The sequence below is a fragment of the Anser anser genome, assembly GCF_964211835.1.
Source record: "Anser anser genome assembly, chromosome: 5".
Taxonomy (NCBI): Eukaryota; Metazoa; Chordata; class Aves; order Anseriformes; family Anatidae; genus Anser; species Anser anser.
Window position 1 is genome coordinate 35,252,343 of NC_139725.1, and position 27,062 is coordinate 35,279,404.

The window sequence follows — 27,062 nt, forward strand, 5'->3', positions numbered from 1 at the left end:
GATGGGGATGGGATGGGATGGGGATGGGATGGGATGGGATGGGATGGGGATGGGGATGGGGATGGGGATGGGGATGGGATGGGGATGGGGATGGGGATGGGGACAGAGATGGAATGGGATGGGGACGGAGATGGAATGGGATGGGGATGGAGATGGGGATGGGATGGGGATGGGGACGGGATGGAGATGAGATGGGATGGGATGGGGACGGGATAGGGACGGGGACAGAGACGGAATGGGATGGGGATGGGGATGGAATGGGATGGGGACGGGCTGGGGATGGGGCTGGTGCCTGTGTCCCGTCCTCCCCCACTATTCCTTCCCCCACCCCCGGGCTCCCCCCGCCCCTCCGCAGCCGCGCAGGCCGTACCACCCCACGGCGGGGGGGGGATCCGCGACCCCCGGGGGTCCGCCCAGCCGCAGCCCCCATCCCGACCCCCCTCCCCTCGGCTCCGTCCCCCCTCCCCACCATCCTCCCCCCCCCTCCCCGCGCGGTGCCAGGGACAGGCACGGCCAGGCCGCCCCCCCCCCCCGCGTCCCCCCATGGCCTCTCCCCCGGCCCCCCACCCCCCGCCCCCTCTGCTCACCCATTGGCCGAGCCGCGGGCCGCGCGGGCCGCGATTGGCCGGCGGCGCCGTCGCTCAGCCGTGGCGCCCCCTCCCAGCGTTCCCACGGCCGCCCCATTCATCCCCCGCCCGCCGGTCCCGGCGCCACGGGGCGGCGGCGATGCTCCGGGGGGCCGGGGGCTGCCGAGCCCCGCCGCCGCCGCCGCCCCTGCCCCGCTGCCGGCCCCTAGCGGCGGCCGGGGGCCCGAGGGGCCGGGGCTAGGCGGCGGCGGGGGGCTGGGGGCGGTGGGCGGCTGGCGGGGGGGCGACACCGGTGGGAGGAGGAGGGGGGGCGGCGGCGGCGGCGGGCGGTGATGCCGCGGCTCCCGGTGAAGAAGATCCGCAAGCAGCTGAAGCTGCTGCTGCTGCTGGCGCTGCTCACCTTCGCCGTCTGGTTCACCTACCTCCACATCAGCCTGGTGCGCCAGGGGCGCGCCCTCCGCATCCCCTTCGCCTACGGCAGAGGTAATCCCCCCATCCCTCGGGACCCCCCCCTCGAGACCCCCGGGACCCCTCCCTTGGGATCACAGGGACCCCCCGGTGGGCGTTGACCCCTCTCCGCGGTGTCTCCCCTCTTGCCCCATCCATCCCACATTTCCCCTACAGGCGGTGTCACCTCCATCCGTAGCCCCGCACCCTCGGGAGGGAGCCGAGAAGCCCTCGGGGCTTTTATTAATATTATTAATATTATTTATTTTCATTTTATTATTATTATTTTTTTCTATTTTTTATTATTATTTATTTTATTATTTTTTTAATTTGTTACTCTGTTATTTTCTTTTCTTGAGGGTTTCCCACCTCTTTTCCCAGCCATTTGCTTCTTCTCTGTGCTAACAAAAGAAAGCCGTCCATAAACCCGGGGGCACCCAGGCAGTGATGCAGGTCCCTGTCCCCGGAGCATCCCCATCCCCTCTATGGGGACCCCCCTAGAAACCCCCAAACCCCTCTTTTACCTGGGAAGGGATGTGGAAGGCTGCAGCACGGCCAGCCCTGAGGGCCCGGTGCTGTGCTCCCCCAAAAAGCTTAGCCCCAGGGGAGCGGCCGGGCGAGGGGCTTCACGCTGATGGACCCCTGGCTTTCCGCCTTGCAGACCTTGCTGGGCTGTTCGCCTGGTGTGAAACTGCACGAAATATTTGACAGGTGGGCCAAAACTTGAGTTTGAAACGTTTCTGATGGGCTTGCAGGAAGAACCTGTCTCCCATTTTTTTTTTATTTTTTTATTTTTTTTTTTTTTTAGTGCTTTGTGCCCTAAAATCATGGGAAAGGAATAAGGAGTTGGTGCTTGTAGAGGGGAGGAATGACTTTTCTGAGCAGATTGAGGCTAGTGAAGTCTCTCAGCTGCTAAACCCAAAGTTTCTGACCGCAGGAGCAGCATGATCCTGCAGATTTTCAAGCCCCACTGGTGCAATCGGGATAACGCCAATAAGAGGAGCAGGAAATGAGATTTGCTTGGGCATCATCTCCGAGGAGCACTTGCAGGGAGCGCTGCTTGTTTTCTTTTTTTCTGCTGCCCGATCGTGCTTATTGGGAAACCCCCAAATTACAGAAGTCTAACCCCAAAGAGGCTGCCCGGAAGCCTTTTTAGGGCAGAAAAAGTCCTCTTTTGGGACTGGCAGATGGTGCGGGATGGCAAGCCCGGCTGTCCGTCCGTTGTAGTCCCTCTGGGCGAGGTTTTCCTTCTCTCTGAGGAGGATGCTCAGAGCAAAAGCACGTTCCCTGGCTGTGTTTTAGGGGTGCTGAACCCGGTGGGTGCCTGATCTTGCTCTCCCCCGCCACCACCTGTATGTGCCCCGCATCCGTGCCGGCCCGTTACGGCGCTCAGGGGGCGAGGGGCTGCTGTTCGCTGTAGCAGCGAGGTGCATCGCCGTGCTCTGGCTCCCGGCAGAGAGCCCTGTGGTCGTGCTGCAGCTGAAAAGATGAGCTCCCGGTGGGATCCTCGTTTTGGGGGAGAAAGGTGGGGGGAAAAGAGCCTGGGGATCGCAGCGGGGGGAATGCTCTTAGGGCTGCGTAAGGAGAAATGGGTTTGGAGGTGCTGGGTGAGGACGGTGCTCTGGCGCTTTCTGCTGGGCTCTGGGCTTGTTCCACACCGTGGTGTAAGTGGTGTACGTGGTGGAGATTCAGACCCAGCGTCTGGGGACGTGGCTGCCTAAAAGCTGGGGGGAAAAACAGGTTTTGGCATGGCCGGTACCTGATCTTCTGAGCTTAAAGGTGTCCCCAGCCCCAGAGCCCGTGGGGATTTGGGGGATGCTTGTGCCTGGAGTGGGAGAGGTGGCTGGGAAGCTGTGACTGAGAGAACCAGGGGGTGCCCAAGACCTCTCGGCTTGCCTCAGAGGATGCTGCCTGGCTTGCGTCAGCCAGCAGGAGGTGCTTGGAAGGGTTAATTACTCGTTAAACCAAGTGGCACCAAGCCCACGGGCTTTCTGGAAGCTGAAGGTGCGGGGCGTGAGTCTTCCTGGCAGCTCTGTTGGGGGCAAGGTAGGGGTGGGCCAGGCCAAGAGGTGTGTGTGGAGGGGGTCTGAGCATGGGGGGTGGGATTTTTGGGGGGGTTGTGGGGTCCAGTGGCCTGGCAGGCACTCACACAAGGAGCTGGAGCAGTGTGGTTGGGGACTTAGCTGGGAACCATACTGGCATCATGTCCCTGATTTAAAAAAAAAAAAATAAAAAAATACCCCCCTTCTCCTTATCTCCCACAAGTAGATAATTACCCTTCTCTGCCTAATTTAACACACAGATTCCTCATCTGAAATAATGAGACCATTACAGTGTTCTCCCGGCTGGAAACCGCACCGAGTCAATGGGGTGGAAATGCTTGCATGCCAGGTGGAAAGGAAAAAAAATAAAATGAAAAAAGGGGAAGAACAGACAAAAAAAAATTACAGTAGACATTTAAAATAGCTCTTAGCAGGGGTGCTTGGCTGGTCCTGCTCCCTGGCTGCCACCTCGCTGGAGCAGCGATCGCATGCGCAGGGCTCTTGCTGGTGCCGAAGGAGCAGCAGATGTGCCGGGATCCTGGTTTCGGGAGGGTCCTGCAACGGGCATGGGATGTGTGTTGGAGGAGGGCAATGGATCTATCCAAAACCAAAACGGGGAGGAAAATCTAGCAGGGCTTTTTGCAGGGTGAGGTGCTGGCTGCTGTGTGCCTGTCTTTGGAGAGCTGCTGGCGTGCGGGGTGGCCTAGAGAACTCCCTGAAATGCTGTGAGCAGAGGCGGTGCTGGTTTGGGGGGTGCTGAGATCATAAATCACAATGTTTTGGGTTGGAAGGGACCTTAAAGACCTGCTAGTCCAGCCCCCATGCTGTAGGCAGGGACACCTTCCACCAGACCAGGTCGCCCAAAGCCCTGTCCAACCCAACTTTGAGCTCTTCCAACGATGGAGCACCTAAAACTCCTCGGGGCAGCCTGCTCAGTGCCTCACCGCCCTCAGAGTGAAGGATTTCTTTCTTACCTCCAATCTAAATCTACAATTTAAAACCCTCATCCTATCCGTCTTTCTTAAGAGCCCCCTTTAAGTATGGAAAGGCTGCAACGAGTCTCCCCGGAGCCTTCTCTTTACCGGGCTGAGCATGCCCAGCTCTCTCAGCCCTTTTTCATAGAGGAGGTGTTCCAGCTTGCTCTGAAAACTCCGTCCCTCTTGTGCTGGCACGGGCTGGGTGCAGTGCTGCAGGACCTTGCACTTGGCCTTGCTGAACCTCACGAGCTGCCCAGCTGCTGGCCGAGCTGCCCTGAAGCTTCTCGGGCCCTGCTGGATGCCGGAGCAATTCCCACCTCCATCCGAAACGCTGAAGCGGGGAGCACCGTGCTTCTCTGGGAGGAGCTGTGAGCGTCGCTGCCTGCACACCCCGTGCCCCGTCCTCGCCTGTTCCCCTAGGGACAGCAGGAGGGAGTGAATTCGGGCTGACGTGCAGCATCCCGAGCACATCTCGTTGGTTCACATGCTTTTTTTTTTTTTTTTTTTTTAATTGGAAGGCTGGCACGCTTGCGAAGCTGGGCGGCTTTATTCCTTTCTTCAGAGGTGCAGGTAGGGGAGAGGATTAGAAAGAGCCCTTTGAAAAGGCTCGGTCGCCCTTGTGGAAGGGCAGCGGTGCTCGCGGGGAGGCTGAGCGCGGCGGATGGCAGCTGCTGTCCCCAGAGCCGCTGTCTTACCCTCCGTGCTATCCCCTGGGCCTCCCCCAGGGAGCCCTTTCCCTCCTCATCGCGGCCCCACTGCCCTGAATCGGCTCTTTGTAACCGCTCCTGCCCTGCCAAGAGCTGCTGGAAGGGGAGGAGGAGGAGGCAGGCAGACAAGTGAGTCCTGTCCTTGGGAGGCTGGGGCTGTCTCGGGGCTCTGGGGCTGGAACACGAGCTGGCGTGTGGCTTGGAAACGTGGCAGCGCGGCTCTGAGCCGCCCTGGGCACCTCTGCCCTGGGTGAGCACTGAGCTGCTCCTTAAAACGGGCTGGGGACAACTGCAAGGCTTGGTAATTAAGTGAAATCATGGGTTACACCTAATTTATCCAAACAGTCCTCCTGCTGCCCCTTTGTGGTGTCTGGGAGGGGGCTGAGAGCTCACGTTTATGGCTCCTGCCTCAGCAGAAACCCCAGAGCTGTCAGGGACAGGCGGCTCAGCATCCCCTCTGCATCCTGAGCCGTGACAGATGATGCTCCTTTAGGGTGCCCTTTATCCTCTAAAGGGTCCTTTAAAGGATATATAGATATATAAAGGACATCCTCTACAGGGTCCCCTGAGTAGGTCAGACCCCAAATGAGACGGGGAGGAAGTTGTGCCCAGTGCCCAGCTGGGTTGGGATGTGATGCAGAGGGTGCCGGAGCACTGTCGGAGCGTCCCTGTAGCTCTGCAGGGTCCTGGTCCTCCCCAGCACCGTTTTGCACAGCAGGGGAGGTGCATCACCTCTTCCGACAGCTTGAGTCCTTTTAAAAAACTGGAGGAAAAAAAAAAAAAGACATTAAAGAACCCAACAAAAAATACTCCTCAGTCTCTTTAATGTGGGCTTTTGTTAAAAATGAATTTCTTGCTGTTTTGTTCATCTCCAGGCTTCATTTGAAGTCTCCTTTTGCCGTGGGGCTGGCGATGCTGGGGTCACCATCCATCTCCTCTGTGTCTGCCCCCAGCCCAGCTGCAGGATGTGGGGAAGCCCCTGCGTCCCCAGCCTGGCCACCAGCCCGGCAGCCCCCTCTGTGCCCTCTCAAATTTAACTTAAAAGCAAAGGAAAGGTTCAAAAGCACCCAAGGCTGCTGGAATTTCCTGGGGGAGGACATAACACGGGCGCTGGCCACCGTGGGGTGCTTTGGGGCTGGTGCCAAATGAAATGAAACGGGAGGATGGAGACCGACAGGGGTGCAGGGAGGTGGGAGCTGGGGAGCTCTGGGTGCCCAGAAGGATTTGGGGCCAAGCACGGGGATGTGGGGCTGCCTGTTTGAGGCGCTGATGTTTTGGAGCCCGATGAGCTCCAGGAAACCACCGATCAGCAGAGGAAGGTGCTGCAGGTCCATCCTGTTACCATCTCCTGTGGCACGAGCAAAGCTGCCGGGAGCAGCGGTGTCAAGAGAAATATCCCTGCCCAGCCACTGGTCTGTGTCCCTCCTCGGGATGCCACATGTGGTCCCCTGCCTCGTCCCAACCTCCCGGACAGGTGCACCGATGGTTTTTGTGGCCTTGGGAGGAGTTTGCAGTATTGACTCCGGCTGCCTGATTGTAATCGCTCGGCAGCCCGTCGGTGGGGGAAGCTCGCGCTGCTGGCTGCTGACTCAGAGGCTGCGTGACGGCGGTGAGCACCGAGCTGTTGGTAATTATCCGCTGGGATGGCACCTCGGGGTGGCCAGGCTCCCTCTGGAGAGGGGTGACGGGGCTGGGAGAGCTTTGTGCCTGTCCCTTCCTGAGCTCGGGGAGCTCAAAAGCACCCCAAAAATTCCGAGGTCAGCACACAGCCTCTGGAGGAGAAAAGGACGTGCGCAGATCTCGCCGAGGCGTTTCAGCCTCAAAAGATGGGAGGTCAGGTACCGAGCGTACCCAAAACCTGACCCTCAGCAGATGCTCCTGCATCTCACCCCATCACTGGTGTGTTGGGAGCAGCGTTGGGATGCCAAGGAGCAGCAAACCCAGGGTTTGGGTTTCTGTAAGCAGTAAAGCTCCGTCTGTAGCCTTGGTTAGGCCGCAGGGCCGGGCTTTGATGGGGTTGTTACATCTCCGTCCTGATGTTCCACACTTCTTTGTGCGTGAGTTGAGCCGCTGCCTCTCTGCATCTCTTCGCCAGGAGGGTCAGGCTGTAAGGATGCAGCTCTGAAGACACCGAGATGGTTTTGCAACTGGTGCAGCCCGGTCTGCCGATATTTCAGGGGCAGACGGTGGAGGTGCTCCTGGTGGTTGGCTTGGAGTAAGATCCAGCTTGCTTTAGCATCTCCAGTTCGGCAGAAAGAGGAAGACAAGAGCAGATGCTTGCCTCTGGGGAGATTTCTCGGTTGGGAGCACTGAGCAACATCTCTCCATCCCCGTTTGCATCACTCCGCTCGTGGTTTGCTCACTGGGGCAGCTGAAACACCCTGCAGCAGCCTGCACTGCTAGTGCTGCTGGCTTTTTGGGGGGGCAACCAAACCCCAAATCCCTCTGTGCCCCCCTGTAGGTGCTGTGGAGCCTGGGAAACCAAACTCTGGAGGCTCTGTGGTGGCGTTTACAAATTGCGTTCTGTTTTTAGCACAAGATTTTGGGGGGCTTCAGTGCAAATTCAATATCTTGCTTGACTGTCCTCATTTCCCAGCTCTTCCTGGCCCCAAACACCTCACCTGTATCTTCACCAGCACCTTGCAGGTGGGCTGGTGCAGGGCCGTGCTAGGAGGGGACGAGCAGCGAGAGGAGCAACCAGGCAAAGGCTCGGGGGAAACGTGATGGCAAATAACCCATTTGTGCCCCAAATCCCACCTGGTTGATGTGCTTGGAAATTTGGTGCGCTGGGCTTTTCGTCTTGCTGGCAGCACCCAGTCGGGGTTTGCTTTGGGGAAGGGAGAGGAGAGGGGATGCTCCTCCCCGTACAGCAGCATCTCCTAGGAGCCTTTTATCCTTGCTGCTGCCTCTGGGCTTTGCTGCGGAGTGGGGCCAGGAGCTGAACAATGAGGCTCGCCCGTGCCTTTGTCCCCTCTTTGGGGCTGGGCTTCCAGCACCCTCTGCTTTGGAGGCGAGGGCTGCTCTTCTGTTCTTTCTTGGCGTTGCCTGGGGATGCTGATAATGACAGCAGGGCGCTGGGAGGAGGGAGACGGCTTGCACGAGCCTGGCTGGGGCTGGAGGAGAGGTGGGGAGGGTTTTACATCCCTCCCTGATTTTACATCCAGCGGGGTGGCGCGTGCCTGGTTGCGAACCCTTTGGCAGCATCTCCCATCCGTGCGAGGGACACGGGAAGAGCTGGAGGGGTGGGACGGGGAGCTCGGCTTGCTGGGTTTGGGGACAGGCAGCTCGGCTCGCTGGCTTCACATTTATCCCCAGAGACTCCTCTGGGTGGGCAAGAGCAGAGCGAGCTCTCAGCACCGCCTCAGGAACGATTAGGGAGAAAGCATCACTGAGGGGCATCTCCCCCTGATTTGGCAGGGTTGGCCTCGAATCAAGGCAGCAGGAGAAATCCCAGCTCCAGAGCCTGCCCGAAGAAAGGGGCTGTGTTCGGGGCGAGCCAGCCGCGTGCCGCCGGCGGAGCAGGAGGGGAAGAGGAAGGCAGGAATTCGCAGCTTGAAAGGGCCTCTGTGTGCCGCGGTCCCGGCTGGCCGGAGCGGCACGGAGCGGGTTTGTGTGGCTGCGGTTGTGGAAAACCAGAGGTCTGGCTCGTCCCCCGGCGACGGACCTTCGCTCCCGTGCTGACGGGTTCCATCTCGGGGAGCCTTTTCCTTCCCAACCCGATGCTGGCTGGTACGGGATGCTGGCCTTTCCCTCCCTTTCTCAAGGGGGGGTGCTCATTTTCAGTTCCCACATGCTGCAGCCAGGCTGATTAGCACTTATTTTTTGGGCCAAAGCCCGTCCTTGACTTTCCTACCCAATATTTGAATTGCTGAAGAACAAACATTGTCGCGGAAACCTTTTTCCATGGCTTTGCTGGCGCTTTTCCTCTTCCTGGGATGCGGCCACCTCTCCGAGCACACGCTTGCCTCACTATCCTTGCTAAGATGAGAGGGTTTTGCTGAAAGCATGCAGGCGCAATTAACCCTGCCCTAATGAATTTGTAGTGGCAGGGCTGGGTTATGAGTGAATTCATTGGCAAGAGCATCTCTTGCTGTGGTGTTCCCGTAGAGGACTGTAAGGCTGGGGGATGTAGGAGCAGCAGCACCTCCTGCTCCACGGCTGTCTTGCTGGGGGAGGTGACGATGGTGTGCTCGGGGACCGACCTCACCCTGGCTGGTTTTGCATGGCCAAAATTGAATTTTTGCATCTCAGACTCTGCTTTGTGTGGGGTAGAGGCAGGTGCCTGCCTCCCTGTGGTGACTCCTCTTTCACTGCGTGCACTTCTGCTAACCTCGCTCCAATTTCCCCAATACCTCATATACCAGACCCAAAACTGGGGGCAGCATCTGTGCAGCGAACGGAAGGCCACAGCCACATGCCTCCGTGTCCTGCAGCCTGGGATGCTGCTAGCTCAGGTCTTCCCGGAGAGGATGTATGGGAACGGGGAGGGTCTGCAGAGCTGGAGCCGGTCCCGTTCCCCCCCGCGACGCTCCCCTTCTCAGCCTCGATGGGGTCGCAGGAGGAACGATGCGTGTCTAAAGACGTGGGAGGGAGGCAGGGAGCTGCCAGGAGAAAGCCGAAGCTGCCAGGGCTGAATAATGGCTGAGAGCAGAATAAGGGGGCTTTAGAGCTTAATTTCCTGTTCCCGCGCTGCGCTGGGGACGGGATTTGTGCCGCCATCTCCAAGGAGACGTGGGCTGCGCGGCCGCCTGAATGCTAATGGCATCGGGTAGGGACGAGCCCCCCGGGGCTGCCAGACGAGGGGATGGAGAGTGGGGGGCATCTCGGTGCCCCCCGCCCCGCTCCTCCTGCTGTCCGTGGGGACCTGTCACTTCTTGTGGTGTTTTAGGCTCCCCGAGGGGGTTTCTCACCAGGGTGCAGGCTTGGTAAGGGGTGACCCCGCTGTGGTCATCGGGGGGCTGCCGTGCTGGTTTTGGGGTCCTCCGTGCTTGTTTAAAAGTTTCACAGGCATCCATCTGTTGTGGTGAGCGAAGGGGGTTTTTGCCGCCCCTCCCAGAGATAGCTAATACAGTTTTCAAGTCTGCTCTGTTATTTTTGGGGAAGCAGATTATTTTCACACTGCAAAGCGAAGGCGTTTTAATGCGAACCCTCCCTGGCAGCCAAGGAAGATCAGTGCAAGCTGCAGAGGGGAGCCTGTAGGCTGGCACTAATTATCGCAGCACCCGGTAACGAAGCCATCTGCAGTGGGTCCCTGAGCTCCCTCGGTGGGTGTAGGATCCCTTCTTCCCCTTTAGCGGGCAGGAAGATATATTTGGAGAGATTTTTTTGGGGGGAAAAGGGGGGTCAGTGTGGTGAGCTCAGAGGTGTGGGATGCCCCAGGAGAGCTGGGGACCAGCGGGAGGAGGGCTGGGACCTGTCCTTGTCCCATGCACAGTCTATGGGGCAGGCTGGGCTGGTTTGTCTCTGGTTACATCAGAGCGCTGGGACGTGGGTTGAGTCCTAAACTAAGTAAATTTGCAGGTGATGCTAAATTAAGAAGAGCTGTTGGTTCCCTTGAGGGTAGGGAGGCCCTACAGAGAGAGCTGGATAGATGGGAGCATCCCACTCGGGATGCATGCATAGGCTGCGTGAAGTTCTGGGCTCCACGATGTGAGAAGGGTATAAAAATATTAGTGTGCCCAAAGGAGGGCAGCAAAGGTGGTGAAAGGCCCACAGGGCACGGCTTACGGGGAGCAGCTGAGGATGCTTGTTTGGTTCAGCTTGGAGAAGAGGAGGAGACCCCCTGACTGCCCGCCATGTCCTCACGGTGGGGAGCGCAGAGGGGGCGCTGATCTCTTTTCTCTGGTGGTGGGAGGCGAAGGGATTGCTTGAAGCTACATCAGAGGAGGTTTCGATTGGGTATTAGGAAAAGGGTCTTCACTGAGAGAGTGGTCAAGCACCAGAACAGGCTGCCCATAGACATGGTCATGGCCCCAGGCATGCTGGTGTTCAAGAAGCATTTGGGCAATGCTCCTAGATGGCTTGACTCTTTGGTTGCCTTGTGTGGAGTCAGGATTTGGCCTTGATGATCCTTGGGGGTACCTCCCACCTCAGGGTATTCTGCGATTTTAGTTTCCACGCCATGCTTGGATTGAGTTTAATTCATGGCAGAGCTCAGCGCTGTCCCCAGCACTGGACAGACAGCCGAGGTCCCGCGGGAGCTTATCCCGTCTCTTACGTCAAAGGGCTGTGAGAGGAGTAATTAAACCTGATGCTAGCGAGCCACCGCAAGCTGCTTAGGATGAATGCAACAAAGGGAATTACAGCCAGAACCCGCCTCACTGTCACCCCGTCCATCCCGGCCCCAGGGTGAGGAGGTGGCTCCAGGAAAGGCCCAGGAGCATCTTGTGGTGATGGGGTCGTAGAATGGCTCTGGTTGGAAGGGACCTCAAAGATCACCCAGTTCCAACCCCCTGCCATGGGCAGGGATGCCACCCACTAGATCAGGTTGCCCAGGGCCTCGTCCAACCTGTCCTTGAACACCTCCAGGGATGGGGCACCCACAGCCTCTCAGGGCGAAGGATGCCAGAGGGATCTGGGATGAGGGGGGTGGCCGTGGTCCCGCTCACCAGTTCCCTGTTGGTGTTGCAGATGGTGAGCGGCTGGCGGAGGTGACGGACCCCGGCAGGCGGCCGGCGTCGGCCCAGGCATCGGCACGGCGGGGGAAGGCCGAGGACTCCAGCGAGAGCCGCGAGGAGGAGCAGGTGGTAACGGGAGCCGTAACGTGTCTGAGGTGGGGTGGGACCGGCCGAGATCCCTGGCCCGAGTCTGGTGGCTCAACACCTGGCCAAGTAGAGCAGGGGGCTCCGAGTCTGGAGTAAGCCCGAGGATGGAGGGGACACAACCTCTCTGGTTCTGTTGGGCACCTCTCGTGGTGGAAAATAAATTCCCTAACACGCTCACGTGAAGCTTTCAGCATTGCAACCTGTGCCTGTTGCCTCTTGCCCTGTCTGAGAAGTCTGGCATCCTCTACGTACTGTTACGTAGGTGTCGAGGGCAATAAGGTCCTGCTTCACTGGGCAAAGCCACCCTCCCCTGTGTCCTGTGTGTCTTGGTAACCTCCTCTGGGCTCAGTCCTGTTTGTCAACGTCTGTCTCGTACTGGAGAGCCCCAGCCTGGACCCAGTAGCCCAGGTGTGGTCTCACCTTGCTAACAGGAGGCACTTGACATCTGTGCTGTGAGGACACCCTGCTGTCCTCTGTTCACCTGGTTGTCACCAGGCCCCTGGGAGCTTTCCAGCCAGCTGGCTGCGGTGGGAGCTGCCTCCATGCGTGGCGGTGGGCTGGCACTGCTGCTCTGGGAGACAGCACTTGGCTGTAGAGCAGGGCGAGCTCGCTCTTCACCCCCTGCCCCGTTGCACGTGGTCCTAGAACCACAGAATGGTTTGGGTTGGAAGGCACCTTAAAACCCAGCTGGTTCCAACCCCCTGCCATGGGCAGGGACACCCCCCACCAGACCAGGCTGCCCCTAGCCCCATCCAGCCTGGCCTTGAACACCTCCAGGGATGGGGCATCCACAGCTCCTCTGGGCAGATGATGTTGCTCTTCCCCTATCCACCGATGCTGTAACCCCATGGTAGGAGGCCACCAGCTTTGTCAGGCATGATCTGCCCTTAGTGAAGCCACGTGGGCTGTCACCTCCGTATTTTCCCTGGTCCTTAGCACAGTTTCCAGGACGATCTTCTCCATGATCTTGCCAGGCACAGAGGTGAGCCCGAAAGGCCTGTAGCTCCCTGGGTCTTCCTTCTTTCCTTTTTTTTTTAAAATGAGGGTTATGTTTCCCAAAACTCTTCCAGTCAGTGGGAACTGACAGTGAGAATGGTGACAGTGAGCCGCGCTCCCCCCAGTGCTTTTCACTCTGCACCTGCCATCGCAAGGGCCCTCGGAGGAGATGCCAGCATCCCTGCCCTCCTCTCACTGCAGGCTCTCCCTGCGTTTCTCCCCCCGGAGGATGCTCTCTGCCTGCTGCTGCCTTCTTGCCAGACTGCTCAGCCTCCTGCCTGCTTTCCTCTTGCTTGGGGGCCCCAGGCAGGCAGCCCTGGTCCTGTTGTGGCTCTCGGGATGGGGACAGCAAGCCCCGTTGCTTACCAAAAGAGCAGCCCTTCGCTGTGTGGCAAAGATGCTTCAGAGCAGGTTGGATGCCTGGAGAGGCATCGAAGAGGCTCCCTGAATCCAGAGCAACAGCTGCAGCTTAAAAGCAAAGATGGGAAACTTTACTCCCACTGCGCTCCAAGCGTGTGCCAGGCATCGGTGTGGATCTTGCTGTTGGCACCACCGATCCTTTAGTTTTGCTCTTTTTTTTTTTTTTTTTAATTTTGCTGTTTTCCCTGCCCCCGTGTGCAGGACACCCTGGCCCCAATGCTGGGGTGTTCTGGTGAGGCTGCTCTGTAATTGCATCCTGGCTTTCCCAGGGAGCACGATTACGCCTCCTCCCTAATAATGCCTTCCAAGGGCATCGCTCCCCTCCTCCGGGACGGTAATGAGCTCATTTAGGCAAAGTTTGCTAATTATTTCCTTGGCGCTGCACATCTTAACGGGCTGGGCTTTGCCGGCACTGCGGTTCTGCAGCGGGCTCGCTGCTGCTTTTGGGGATGCTTGTCTCCTCTTTTGGGGGGGATGACACTATCTTTCCTTCCCCATCCAAGTCCACGGGGGACTGTGAGTCCTCTGGGGTCAGGCAGCCTCGGAGTGACCACACAGCGTGTCCCTGCTCGGAGGGCACTGGGGCTGAAGGGTGAGGTTTTGGCCCCGTGTCGCTCATCCCTTCCCATCCTTCCTTGTCTCGGGCTCACCTGCTTGCTCCGGCCTCTGCCGGTGTTAGCGCAGGGGAAGCTCCAAAAGCACATGGCTCTTCTGTGCCACTTTTTCGGCAAGTGACTGTTCCCCTAATCCCTTCTAAATTATGAGACGCGAGTGATGGGATTAACCTAATCCCCTTTAAAGGAAGAGCGGAGCAGGGAGGCACAGACACAGGTTGCATTATTGCCCAGGCTTCTGCTCTTTTGGAAACAAAGCCCCAGATGCTCCCTTTCCAGGAGCCTGTAGGACCGGCCAAGTGTTTTGGATGAACAGAAAGCGTGCTGTTTTAGGAGCAGGAGCACTTTCGACAGAGGATGGGAAATGAGTTTAGCTGGAACATTTTTGAAGCCCTGCTCCCTGGGACACCTCGCCAATATGTTTTTGTGCTGGGGTGCCATGCTTTCCTTTGCATTTATCCTGGAAAGCTTTCCCCTTGGTTTGGAAATGCTTGACATCTCAAATGAGACGTTTATGTGTAGGGGGGCCTCCTCCTGCAGCGGGCTGGCCCCGATGCCCTGCATCTCTCACCTCCCTCTCCTGCTTCCTTGGCAGGACGGACAGGATTTGGATGGCTGGCTTTCCAGGGGCTCGTGGTCTGACCGAGCTGCCAGGCACCCCAAACTCAACCTGACCAAGCAGGCTTTGCCCTGGGATGAACAGGTATGCAGGCAGGAGGTGATGGTGGAGGGGAAGCACAGCCACAACCCTGCTGTCCAGGGACGTGGTGGCATCGCGTGGTCCCCTCCACCCAGCCTTCTGGTGCCAGTGGGATGGGTGATGATGGGGACGGGCTTTTGCTGCCATACCCATAAGGGAATCAGCCCTTGTATGAGCCTGCCTGGGAGCCAAAGGATGCCCTCGCAGCAGCAGGAGGAGGATTACCTGCTGGGATTTGGTGCTGTGACCGCGGGGCTGGCACAGGGATGGGGATCAGCCTTTCTCTTGGTTGTTAGCGTGGGTGACGGCCCTTGGGCGTCCACATTTCAGCCTTCCCTGACGCTGTCCTGGGGAGGTGCCCCACTTACCTCCCCCCTCTCTTCTCTGGCACTCTCATCCCACAGTACAAAGGGAAGGCGAACCTGCACGTCTTCGAAGACTGGTGTGGAGGAGCAGTGAGGCACCTGAGGAAGAACCTCCATTTTCCGCTCTTTCCCCACGTGAGTCCCAGACCCAAAGGTGGTGGGTGGGAGGGGGGGGTTGCTCATCCCTCTCTGGTTGCTGCTTCATCTCCCCTTGCTGTGAGCTTGGCCCTTCCCTGAGACCTTAGCCTTCAGGTTTTGGGTCCTGTTCAGGCAGGTCATTTCCATTGGAGCCAGCTGAGCTCCAGAGCCGAGATGGAGGGATCTGGGTGGCGATGGGACCGCCGTGTCCCCTCTGGTTTTAGGGGTACAAGACCCCAGGAGGACAGGGGGTGGGTGGTGTTGGTGCAAGGCATGAACCATGGGTGCTTTCGCATCCCCAGACCCGCACCACAGTGAAGAAGCTGGCCGTGTCGCCCAAGTGGAAGAACTACGGGCTGAGGATTTTTGGCTACATCCACCCCTTCAAGGATGGTGAGTGATGGAGCTCGGCCTCTTCTCCCCCTGCTGTGATGTGGAGAAGCTGCCTCCTTCCCCACTTCTTGGACCACATAAGGACAGAAGGGGAGGACAGAAGAGAGTTCCAAATCCCCTGGCTTGCCCCTTTGGGGCAAAGATCCTTTTCTGTGGTTGTTTTGAATGGAGACAAAGCCCTGGTCCCACCCAGGAGAGCACAGCGTGGGGTCTGGGGCAGCCTCTTGCCTCTGCCCATCCATCCCTGTGTTTCCCTGGGTCACAAGAAGAAGCTGTCACCTTCAGCCACCCAGCCCAGGCCGCCAGGACTGCTGTATCCTTCTGTGGTGACCTTCTCCTCCGCTCTCCCCAGGGGATTTCCAGTTTTCCGTGGCATCAGATGACAACTCGGAGTTCTGGCTCAGCTCTGATGAGAGCCCATCCAACTCCCGGCTGGCTGCGTTTGTGGGCAAGGTACGTACCGTCGTCCTCGGGGTTAGCTTGCACCAGGGATGCTCGAGCTCCTGCTGAGGGCATCTCCTCCCTTGGGGTGTCTCTCATTTCCAGCATGCTAATATCCTGCCTGACTGTGCTGTGGGGATCCCCAGTACTCAGTTAATGGTGTCTTGAACCCATAGTCACTGTCCCCACCACAAAATCTCCCTTCGATGAGTCCCTCTGCTGCAGCAGCTCTTAAAAGGAGCAAGCAGAGTCTGTGGGTGACTTTGTCAGAGGCAGCTTCTCTTGCTGCTTCGTCCTCCTGGGAAATGCCAGGCCATCTCAGCCAGGCCAGGCCTCCCATCTCTGCCCCTGGCCAGGCTCAGTTTGGCTTCTGAAGGATCATCTGCTCCTTGGTCACATCTTAGTTGTAGCTACCAAAGCTCATGTCCTAGGATAGGGGATCGGCTGCTGCTGGATTTTCTTGGTAAACTGGACACCCTGTGGTCTGTCCTCACACCTACGTGCTTTTGGGATCTTGCTGATCATGGCTGATGGCAAGCTCCTGTGCCAGGAGTGCCACATGCCAGGGGGACAGGGGGACCCTGGGGTAGAGCCCTCTGTCCTCCTGCCTGAGGAGCTTTTCTGCAGCGTGGCACAGTGCCTGGTGGAGGCGGAGGATTGCTCCTTGCCACCTGTCTGAATCTGGGCTCGTGCTTGCTTGGCCCAGTGGTTCTCACATGCTCCTTTTTCCTTCCCCCAGCTGGGCACCGAGTGGACGGCCCCGGGGGAGTTCACCAAGTTCAGCTCACAGGTCTCCAAGCCTCTGCGGTAAGCTGCGCCCTGACCCTGACCAGCTCTTCCTCCACAGCCCCTTCCCCAAAAACAACACTAGCCCGGGGCTCAGATGTGTTGGGCACTACAAGGTGGGGACCAGGAGTTCTTATAAGGCTTCTCCACAGTCGAGTTGGGCAGCAGATATCCTGCTCACTGTGCCTTTCTCCCCACCCCAAGAAGTTTAGCCACACGTGAGCAAGGCAGAGGCAGTTTGCAGAGAGCTCCTCTGGCCCTGAGGGTCCAGGGGCCCCCCATCGCGCTGGAAGCAGTAGCAGGCATATTTCCTAAACAGCCTTTTCTCCTCTTACGCAGCCTCATGTCGTCCAGGCGCTACTACTTCGAGCTGCTCCATAAGCAAGACGACCGAGGTTCGGACCACGTGGAGGTTGGGGTGAGTAAATGCTCCCTGTGCTCCTCCTCCCAGGTTTATTTCATCGTGTCATCAAAGCCATTAATGGGGCTTCTCCTGGTGTGCCTTCAAGTGCTTTATCCCGAAACAAAGCCAGGATTTCCCCTTGGTTTGGAGCAGAGTTGGGACTCGCTCACCTGGGCTGTTCCTACACAGCATGCTTTTCTCCCAGTTTGTCCGATCCTTGCGTGTCAACAGCCTTTAGGGACCTAAAGACCCCGTCATCCCTCATTTGTGCCCCTGGACCTCCTGTAATGGATGCTAACAGAGTGACTCTGCTCTGGGCTGCAGTGGTGGTCAGACACCAGCGCTGCACAGCCAGTCCCATCCCCTCCCCTTCCCTCTTGCTCTGTGCAGAAGAGAATTGGGCTGGAAAAGAAAGAAAGGTCCCTTTCTGGGGGAGCCCAGACCGTGGGTAAGATCGGGACAGCCACAAGTCCAATCCAGGACTGTCTGTGACTGTCACCTCGAGCTGTCAGCCCACCTTGTTACCTTGGGTCTCTTTTTTCTTCCCACCCTCTTTTCGGAGATACCAGGAGCTTCAAATCTGAACTTGCCTGCCTTGCCTGCGCTGCCCTGAAGCGTACATCTCAGGAGCTCGGGCTTTTTTTTTTTTTGGGAGGGGAAGATGTCAGCTCTTTCGCCAAGGTTTCCTTTCTCCCAAACAGCCATTAATCACTGAAGTCAGACTTGTGCCAGCAAAGCATCGGAGAGAGGCTGACAACTCCCCTTCCTCGCCTCTCTCCTCCCCATCTCTCAACCTCACCCTCCGAGGGCTCCGGTCCCAGTGCATCCAGCGCCGATAAGATCTGGATTTCTGATGTGAAAAACAAATGGGGGGGTGGGGAAGGCATTTTTTGCTGGAGGGAGGGAAGCCTCGCAGATGGTTGCAAAGAAACAACAACAAAAAAGGACCCTAATGCATCTCTCCCTGGGGGTGCTTAAAGGCTTGTCTGGACAAAGGCTCGCATCCATCGGAAGGCGTGCTTTTAACATGTAGTCACATCGGTGCAGGCAGCTGGGAAGACCCTCGTAAGTCAATGCAAACTTGACGTGCCCCAGATCAGCTTAAGCTGCATTGAAACAAGTTGTGAAGAAAGCAGCAGGAATTTGCAGTGGGTTGCTTCGTGACCTGCTTTGGTCTGTGCTGGTTTCCTGCAGTGGCTGGTGTGGGTTGTGGTCCTCACCACCGGCGTTTTGCAGCCCTGGGGAGAGACAGAGGAAGGAGAATGTGTTTTGGGGCTCGGTGTATTTTAGGGCTTTGGTCATGGTCTTGATCCTTGATGTTTGTCCCTGCCCTGCCAAGGCACTGCCCACGTTTGGGCTGCCCCTGTGATGTTGTTGATGCTGGTGAAGAGGCTGCTGCTGAAGCAGGGCCGGATCTGTCCTGCCTGGCCTGGAAGGACTGCAAATAACTGGGACATGTGGCAGTCCCAGCCAGGAGGTAGCATGAGCCCCTCTGTCCCACCTCTGGGAGCCTTGTCCTCTCCATCCACCCAGGGAATAAGCCCAGACCACCTTGGGTTAAGGCAGGAGATGGGTCTGGACCTGTGTAGGGTCAGCCCTACCTCTCCTTCCACCCCTGCAGGGTTGGGGCTGGGAACGATGCAGAAGAATTCCCGGGAGCTGAGGGTGGATGAGGGCCCATCCTGCCACTGATCCTCCCTGTCTTTCTTTTCCTAGTGGCGAGTTTTCCTTCCCAGCTTGAAGTTCGAGGTGATCGACTCCTCCTACATCTCTCTGTACACAGGTAAGGACCGCCCGGGACCTCCCTAGGCACCCCATCGCTCTGTGGCCCTCCCAAAAACGGGATGTTGGAGGTGACACGCCATGGAAACGCAGCTCCCGTGGCTGCTGCCCTTCAGCCTCCACCCTCCTAAAGAGACCTGGTTCCTCGGCGAGCAGCTCAGCTCCTCGGCCCAGCCCTGAGTTATGAGGAGCTGTCGTCTAGGTGGGGATGGATGGCGGGGGGGTTAATTAAATCTATAGATCTTCTGCTTCCTGCCCCTTCCCGGGCCTGGCAGCAAGAAAGCACTTGATAGATGTGTCCTGCACTCACCGTGCTTGAGAGCCGGTCATCAAACATGCCCTCGAAGGTTTCTGATGAGGCAACAGGACGGGCAGCGCACGGGGATCAGTGGGGAGAAGAGGGATGGAGGGGGCTGAGCCGCTGATGCCAGTGCCCAGGAGATGGATGAGGCTGAGATAAATCCCCCCCAGCCACTATCCGTCAGTGCTGGCACGCTCCTGCCTCCGAGCTCCCTTTGGAGCCCAGCAGCATCCCAGGGAAAAGCCAAGCCACGCAGGAGGTGCCTGTTCTTGGGGTTCCTCCAAAAGCTTTTCCCTTTCCCTTGCTCCAGCCTTTTCCAGGGGCTGCAGCCCGACCTCGGTTTGCTGCACGGGGACGTACGGGGAGCCCTGGGTCCGTCGATCCGAGGCGACGTGTCCCACATCTCCCCACACTCCACAGCAAAAAGCAGCGGGTGCGGTGCTGCTGGCCTCGGGACCTGCCCGTGGCCTCGCAGGGCGCCCTTGGGTGCTAGGGACAGGCAGCTGTGCGTGGGACCGAGGTGACCAGAGCACGGTGACCTCCCTTTGGGCACTCTGGGGGCTGTTTAATAGCCAAGGACAACGTGTCGCATGAATCCTTAAATAGAAGAAAGGGCAAAAACAAGCTCGCGTTGTGTTTACCTGCAGCTTGAAGGGGAACGGCGCTCGTGGCTTAATTCCCGTGTCCTTGGGAGCTGAAGCCTCCGAGTGCTGCCATCTCTTGTGTTTGTGGCGAGCGATGCTGTAATCAGAGCTGGGGCTCCCGGCTGAGATCAGCCGTACCCTGTCCCTCCGTGTCATTAGCTGATGTCAGTAATTATCAGGCTGATTAGTCACAGGGTCTGTAAGCCAGCGAGAGGGCTGGAGGAGCTGGGTTTGCGCTGGTGCAGGCTCATCGGCTCCGCAGGAGCTGGGAATCTGTGGGGTGTGCTGTTCCCGGTGAGGACCACCATCAGTTTGGGGTCACAGAGCACGTGTGTGCGTGCGTGTGTCTCTTTTTGGGGGGCACGTCACTTGTGTCCCTGCTGGGCAAGGGGGGACACGGGAACCAGTGCTGAGCAGTGGGGCTCAGCCAGGTTCCCCCCACAGTCACAGGGGGGTCCCCAGGGCTCCCCTCTCCCCCCAGACCCGTCTCCCGCACTGTGTCCTGGGTGAACAAACGGGGACAGGAGGGGGAATCCCCAATCCCCTGAGCCCTCCAGGTGGGATAGGGGCAGAGGCTGGGACGTGCCGCCTTGGAGGATGTTCCCGGCTCCCTAGGGAAGGTGGGACGGTGCTTGGAGGCTGGAGGGCGAGCCCTGAGGTGGGCGCCTGTGGGGTCCAGCCTCTGCCCTCGCTCCCCGCAGACGAGTCGTCCCTGAAGATGAACCACGTGGAGCACATCCCGCAGTCCCTGGCCAGCCACAGCGGGAGCTACCTCTGGGAGGCACAGCAGGACGAGCATGGGGCTGACATGCTGAAGCCTGACCCCAGGGACACCTTCTTCCTCAGTAAGTGCCTGGGACCGGGTCTGTGCACTGCTCCGTGACTTCTTAGGTCCCTTCCAACCCAAACCATCCTGTGATTCAACGAAAAAGGCAGGACCTGGCTGCCCCAGGTACCTGGAGCGTCTTCCCTGCCTTCTGCCAGTCTTGAGGGTGAAGGACAGCTCTACAGGGAGCGATTTGGGATGGTCTGGGCTACAAACTGTAACATGGGAGGGGGCTGCAGGGGTGGAAGAGCGCAGGCTGGGGCTGAGCTGCAGCTGCCTCTCTGCAGCCCCTGCGATAGAGCCGTCCCGAGTGGAGAACGTGCTGGTGCCCTGTGCCTACAGCCCCACCTACGTGGTGAAGGACTTCCCCATCGCCCGCTACCAGGGCCTGCAATTCGTAAGTGTCACCCCGCAATGCCTGCGGGAGGAACGGGGTCACGTTCCCATGGGACGCCTGCCAAAGGTCCTGCCTTCGTTTCGGGGTTTGGCTTGGCAGGGCTGTGTCCACCTGGTTAAACTCCAGGAGCCGTCCCCGGCTGGAGGGTCAGGCTGAGCTTCCCCCTCTTGACCCGAGGGGGTCCGAGATGAGCACCCCGCGGTGTGTTTGTGGTGCCGGGATGGAGCTGAGGTCTCCTGGCTGTTGGGGTGCCCCCCACCTGTCCCCCACGTCCTCAGAGTGAGCCCACCCTGCGCAGGGGTGACGGCCGTGTGCTCGGCTCCCCAGGTCTACCTCTCGTTCGTGTACCCCAACGACTTCACGCGCCTCACTCACATGGAGACCGAGAACAAGTGCTTCTATCGGGAGTCCCCGCTCTACCTGGAGAAGTAAGTGTCGGGGCGCGACCCCAAGCCCTGTCCCCAGCAAAGGGCCACGTCCATCTCGTGGGCTCCTGGGCTGGGTTTGGGGTCCCAGCTCCCATCCCAGAGTCGGGCTGTGGTTGGGGACGTTCCCCCGTGCACCCGTGTGTGTGTGTGCAAGGCAGCACGCACCCGCCCGCCCGCGAGCACCCCTCCCTTATCTGCAGGACCTCATCTTTCATCTCCGTCTCCCAGGTTTGGTTTTTATAAGTACATGAAGATGGATGAGGAAGAGGAGGACCCGCGCCAGCGAGCGTTTCTCTTCCTCAGCCCAGACAGTGAGTCACGCCTGCCCGCTGGCAGCTTTTGGGCATCTCTCAGCAGCTTGGCACGGGGCTGAGGACCTGGCATCCTGACCCACCGGCCCACCCGCTGCGAGAGGCAACGTATTGGGATGCCTCCGGTGATGTGCTGCTGCTGGGGGCTCGGGGATTCACCCTCCCTGCTTTTTGAAGCTGCATCTCCCAGGCTGAAAGCAGCTGTGGCTGCAGCATCTGTAAGAGGAGACCAGCGTGGTTTTTCCCTCTCTTGTCCTGCAAGCCCACTATTTAATTGTCTGATTGCTCTGCCTCTCCTCTCCAATCGAGCTGTTATTAGCGTCACCCAGGTTTGATTCAGCATCGGGTTGGTCTCTCCGAGCTGGGCCCGGTGTGGACTTTGGGGATGCCTGTGCAGGCAGGGATTCCTGGGGAGAAGCCAGGCTTTTTCAGAGCCTTCCCTGCTCTTGGTGCAGGCTAGGTTTGCTCCCAGGTGAAATGGGAGAAGTGCCAGGATTTGGAGGGGTTAATTAGCCGAGGTTTGGAGGGGTTAATTAGCAGAGTCTCTCACCCCTGTTCTTGGCGTGCATCACTCAGCACCTGCCACCTCAGTCTCCCTCACCTCGGGGCAGTTTTCAGGTTTATCCTCCTTAGGGAGACGAGCTTTGCCTGCTTGTCTTGAGCCATCGTGCTGCAGAACGGCCTGAACCCTCCGGGTATTTACCTCTGGCTTTGCTCCCTAGATTTTCTTGAGGACGATGAGGAGGAGGATGGAGCAGACAGCCCTGAGCCTACCGACCCACCTCCTGAAGCCAAGAAAAACCTCGAGCCGGTAACCAGAGCCAAAAAGAAGGAGATCCTGCCGATCACCAAGGATTATGGGGACGAGCTGGAGTACTACAGCTTTCGCCACAAGCGGGACCAGGTGCAGGATGAGGCAGGCGTGGGAAGGTGGAGCATGCCCCTGGCTACCCCCAGCCCTGCAGCCACCCCCGAGGGTCCCCATGGCTATGGGGCTACAGGACCCATGCAGGAGCGAGTCAACGGGAGGATGCTCCAGTGGCTACCCCAGGAGCCCAGCGAGGGCAAGGAAGATGAGCTAGGGCTGCTGGCATCCTCCAAGCATGCTGGGGCCCTGAGCCTCCAACCCCACTTCTCTGTTCCTATCTTTGGTGGAAGAGCCAAAACACCAGGTCCCAACAAGCCCATGGTGTCCAAGAAGGACAAAAAACCCCGGAAAACCCAGGAGAAGGTGTACGTGACCAGGCTGCAGATGGGCAAGCGCAAAACCCCTGCCCAGGAGCCCGTCTTCCCCGGCATCTTCCTTTACCCAAAGCCTCTGAAGAAAGTGCATCTTCACTCCAGGACCCCTCAGAGACATCCCATCACCTCCGGCAAGCTCCGAGCCGTCCCTGGCCACCGGACCCCTTGGCTCTTGAGCAACATCTCCAAAGAAAGAGACGCGGCCAGGAGGAAGAGCACGTGGATGGGAAGCAGGAGGTGGGAGCGGGTGAACAAATGGGAAGAACTGGGGGCCGAGGGGATCTTCAGCCGGGAGACCCACGAGGACACGACTGCTGCCCCGGGCAGGGTGGCTGCCACCACCGATTACAACTCCTCCGAGGTGGGGACGAGGGTGACATCCTTTCTGAAGATGTCGGAGTTGACGGCGTCCCAGCAGGAGGGAAAGGGCCAGGAGGAGGAGGAAGAGGAGGAGGTCTCGGACTACAGCTATGAGACGGCAGAGCTGCCGCAGAGCTGGCTGGAGGACTCCATCAACTGGCAGAGGACGTTCAGCGTCAGCTCGGTGGACTTCGAGCTCCTGCGCTCCGACTGGAATGACCTGCGCTGCAACGTCTCGGGCAACCTGCAGCTGAGCGAGAGCGAGGTGGTCGACGTGGTGGCCCAGTACATGGAGAAGCTCAACGAGAAGAACGGCGGGTAGGGAGGCAGCAGGGTGCGGGCGGGAGGTGGGGGGACCTGCCTTTTTGCCCCCTTTGGCTTTTTGGGACCGAGGGATCCTGACATTGGGTTAGAATCATAGGGGTTGGAAGGGACCTCGGAAGATCATCAGGCCCAACCTCTGGGGAGGGAAAAAGGAGCCTAGATGAGATTGCCTGACACCCTTTCCAGTCACATCTCGAAAACCTCCGGTGGTGGGGATGCTACCATGTCCCTGGGCAGGTCGTTCCAGCGAGTGGTGGTTCTCACTGTAAAAAAAAAAAAATAAATTGGCTTATATCAAGACAGAACCTCTCCTGGTGCAGCTTGTGTCTGCTGTACCTTGTCTTGATGTGGCTCCTAGGGAAGGGAGAGCCTTGGTCCTCCTCGTAGCTGCCCTTTAAGAACTGGAATACTGTGATGAGGTCCCCCCCCGAGCCTCTTCTTCCCCAGGGTGAACAGACCCAACTCCTTCAGACTTTGCTCAGGTTCTTCAGCCTGAGTAAGTCATTGCTCAACATCCTCTGCAAACTGCTGGCCCATCTTATAGCCCACCTATCCAGTCTGTGTTTTGGCAGTTTGTCTAGTAGAAGGCTGTGGGAAACAGCATCAAATGCATTGCTGAAGTCCAGGTAAACACTACCCACTGCTTCCCACGTGGACAGACACGTTACTGAGTTATAGAAGGTGGTTAGGTTATACCAGGTTCAGCCCAGCCCCTCAAGCACGGGGAGCAGAGCTCGTGGCAGTGGTGGCTTCAGCTGCTTCTCCTCTCCCTGCAGCATCTACACCCTTCTGAGGATCGTCAACGTGGAGAAGCGCCGGGACACAGCCCGAGGGAACCGCTACCTGCTGGAGCTGGAGCTGGCGGAGCGGGGCCAGCGCACGGTGCGGCTCTCCGAGTACGTCTATGTCCTCCTGCACCACGGCAAGCAGGACGACAGTGCCGAGACCAACCCCGAGGGGCCGGCCCTGGGGGCCACCGAGCCCCAGCCCAGCACCTGGAGTGTCTTGTATGGCAAACCCATCCTGTGCCAGCCCCTGCAGCTCAGCTGGAAGCAGGACATCATGGTGCACTTCGTGGTACCTGGTAGGTGACGGCAGGACGTGGCTCTTTGGGGTGTCTGTTGTTCCTGCTGCCCACTGCATCCTCCAGGCTGGCCCAAGGCTCTGCTGGCAGCCAAGAGGGTATGAACCATGGCTTGCAGCACACTCTGTGTTGGGCAGAGGGGTGTAGCGATGTCCCCATGACCATGGTAGGGCCAAGCATCTTTTCTGGGGTCTTGGGCAACCACTGAGCAGGGCTGTCTCAGGAGGCCAGGTCCACAGTGATGCTGAGGTTATCTGATCTCATGAGATGGGGTGTTGGTGTGGTTGGGCGTGCTCTTGGGACTTCCATTGCTGGGATCCTGAGGTCTGAGAGACTTCTGTGGCTGTGCCTGGCAGTGAAGAACCAAGCGCGCTGGGTCCAGCAGTTCATCTCGGACATGGCTGGTCTGTACGAGGCTACGAAGGACGCCAACTTCAACGTCATCCTGGTGGACTTTGACAGCGACGACATGGACGTCGAGAAAGCCCTGCAGGATGCCAAGCTGCCCCGGTAACCTACCCCAAAGACCCCCGAACCCCATCCACATCCCACTATGGTCCTCACAAGTCTCACAGGGCCAATCCTCGCTGCTATTCTCAGTCCCTCTCGCTTTTGTCCCCTTCCACCACCAATGCTGACTGCCCCGGGCTCTCTCCCCAGCTACCAGTACCTGCGGCGCATGGGCAACTTCGAGCGCTCGGCCGGGCTGCAGGCTGGCGTGGACATGGTCGAGGTGAGCTGTGGGTAGGAACCACTGCTCCCCTCGCGTGTGGCTTCTGGTGGGGCTTGGGGCTGTTTGTCCGCGAGCCTCGTGGCCGCGTCTTGTCCCTTCCTGCAGGATGGGCACAGCATCGTGTTCCTGTGTGACCTGCACATCCACTTCCCTGCCAACATCCTGGACAGCATCCGGAAGCACTGCGTGGAGGGGAAGCTGGCCTACGCGCCCATCGTCATGAGGCTGAGCTGCGGCAGCTCCCCGCGGGAGCCCAACGGTGAGTGGTGTCCTGGGCACTGCCCCCTGCGTGCCCGAGCATCGCTGCGGTGTCGGGCTTGGGTTATAGTCATGCTCGGTCACGCGAGAGGTTGAGTGTGGTCTGCTTTGGTGAGACGGGCTTTGAGCCCAAGGGTGCTCCAAAAACTGTGGTGTCACCCTGTGAACCAACCACAGCAGGAGGTGGCAGTGATGGGGGCAGACCCGTGGTGGAAAGGGATGGCTGAAAGGGGGGTTTGGGATGGGGTGCTCCCATGGCTGGGCCTTTGGGAGTAGGGAGCACCCGAGGGTGATGTTTTGGCGGGGCGGGGTTCCCGCTGCTCTCCCCTGCAGGTTACTGGGAGGTGAATGGCTTTGGCCTCTTCGGCATCTACAAGTCAGACTTTGACCGCGTCGGAGGGATGAACACGGAGGAGTTCAGGGACCGTTGGGGCGGGGAGGACTGGGAGCTCCTGGACAGGTGAGGATGGGAGCACGGGGACCTCTGAACCCTCCCCCGTGGGCATGGCTGGCCTCCGCTCTGCCTTGGGCCCTTCCCATTGTCAGGTTGTGTCACCTGCACCTTCGAGCCACCTCCGAGGGGGTGTTTGGCTTCCCAAGGCCACAACCTGGCTTTGGGGTGCCCCCAGCTGTGTCCGTGCCCTCCTTTTCCCTGAGCGTTTGTCCCTCTGTCCGGCTGTAGGGTCCTTCAGAGCGGGCTGGAGGTGGAGCGCTTACGTCTCAGGAACTTTTACCACTACTACCACTCCAAGCGCGGCATGTGGAACACCCGCAGCAAGAAGCCGCCCAAGGACTAGCACCCCGAGCCCGTCCTGCAGCTGCCAGGCCCCACCAGAGGTCGGCCACCGCCGCCACCTGGCCGTCCCCAAACCCTGCCCATAGCCACCAGTGCTGGCACGGAGGGCACTCGCTGCCACCAGGATCTCTAAACGAACCGCAGTTACTTTGGGGGGGTGATACGGGGAAGGGGGGGGTGGGCGAAAGCGGGCTCGTGGTTTTTTTCTTAAGGGTCTAATTTCTTAGTCAGAAATGAATTTATTAACTCATTAGCGCTGGGGCAACGGGCATCCTGCTGTCAGGAGGGGCGAAGCCTCCGGGCTGAGCCCTGGGGCTGTGCTGCACCCGGCGATGCTGGAGGTGGGAAAGAGGTACCCAAAAAAGAGGTACCCAAAAACGCGGTACCCAAAAAAAAAGGTACCCAAAAAAGGGTACCTGGAAAAACAGTACCCAAAAACGCGGTACCCAAGCTCGCAGGCAGTGCCGACTCTACATCCCCCACAAAATGTCAGTGCCAAGCTTCTGCGGGGGGCTGCTGGAGCAGATGCCTTCAGGGTGGGGGTCCAAGCCCAGCGGGGCTGCCTGTGCCCTCCCTTGGAACCCCAGAGGCAGGCTTGGAGGGGAGAAGGGGGCTCGGCTTTGCCCCCGCTGCTGTGGGCGGATGGGGCAGGGGCAGAGCCCCTTCCTGGACCCCCTCAAGGAGGACGAGCTGGCGATGCTTAGGCCCGGGAGGGGGGACTGTGGGGGGGGAAAGGGCAGAGCCCGAAGCAGGTATTGGGAGCGGGGGAGAGCAAACAACGTTTCCAAGCTAATTT

The 27,062-nt window shown here is 58.9% G+C and overlaps 1 protein-coding gene across 3 annotated transcripts; it reads left to right on the top strand.

The window, feature by feature from the left end:
* Positions 1-710: 710 nt before the first annotated feature.
* Positions 711-26,644, top strand: B4GALNT4 (beta-1,4-N-acetyl-galactosaminyltransferase 4). 3 transcript variants are annotated; one of them, XM_083839520.1, is made up of 21 exons: positions 711-725; positions 919-1,070; positions 11,391-11,503; positions 14,150-14,257; positions 14,659-14,754; positions 15,060-15,150; positions 15,503-15,603; positions 16,331-16,398; positions 16,717-16,795; positions 18,497-18,563; positions 20,209-20,352; positions 20,621-20,730; positions 21,058-21,158; positions 21,387-21,469; positions 22,192-23,389; positions 24,172-24,479; positions 24,836-24,989; positions 25,140-25,212; positions 25,318-25,471; positions 25,804-25,930; positions 26,153-26,644. In XM_083839520.1, exons 2-21 carry the CDS (start codon positions 920-922, stop codon positions 26,265-26,267), a joined length of 3,441 nt encoding a protein of 1,146 aa, XP_083695646.1. In that variant the 5' UTR covers positions 711-725; position 919; the 3' UTR covers positions 26,268-26,644. The 3 variants fall into 3 exon arrangements, with proteins under 3 accessions (XP_083695646.1, XP_083695648.1, XP_083695647.1); XM_083839522.1 differs by lacking the exon at positions 711-725 and having other exon boundaries at positions 837-1,070; XM_083839521.1 differs by lacking the exons at positions 711-725; positions 919-1,070 and adding an exon at positions 3,154-6,387.
* Positions 26,645-27,062: the final 418 nt, after the last annotated feature.

Excerpts from the sequence above, each read along its gene's own strand:
- B4GALNT4 (XM_083839521.1), top strand. The coding sequence starts at position 6,003 with ATGTGGGGCTGCCTGTTTGAGGCGCTGATGTTTTGGAGCCCGATGAGC. Across the intron at positions 21,159-21,386 it reads TCCCCGCTCTACCTGGAGAA|GTTTGGTTTTTATAAGTACA; the intron begins GTAAGTGTCGGG and ends TCCGTCTCCCAG. Across the intron at positions 25,472-25,803 it reads CTCCCCGCGGGAGCCCAACG|GTTACTGGGAGGTGAATGGC; the intron begins GTGAGTGGTGTC and ends TCTCCCCTGCAG.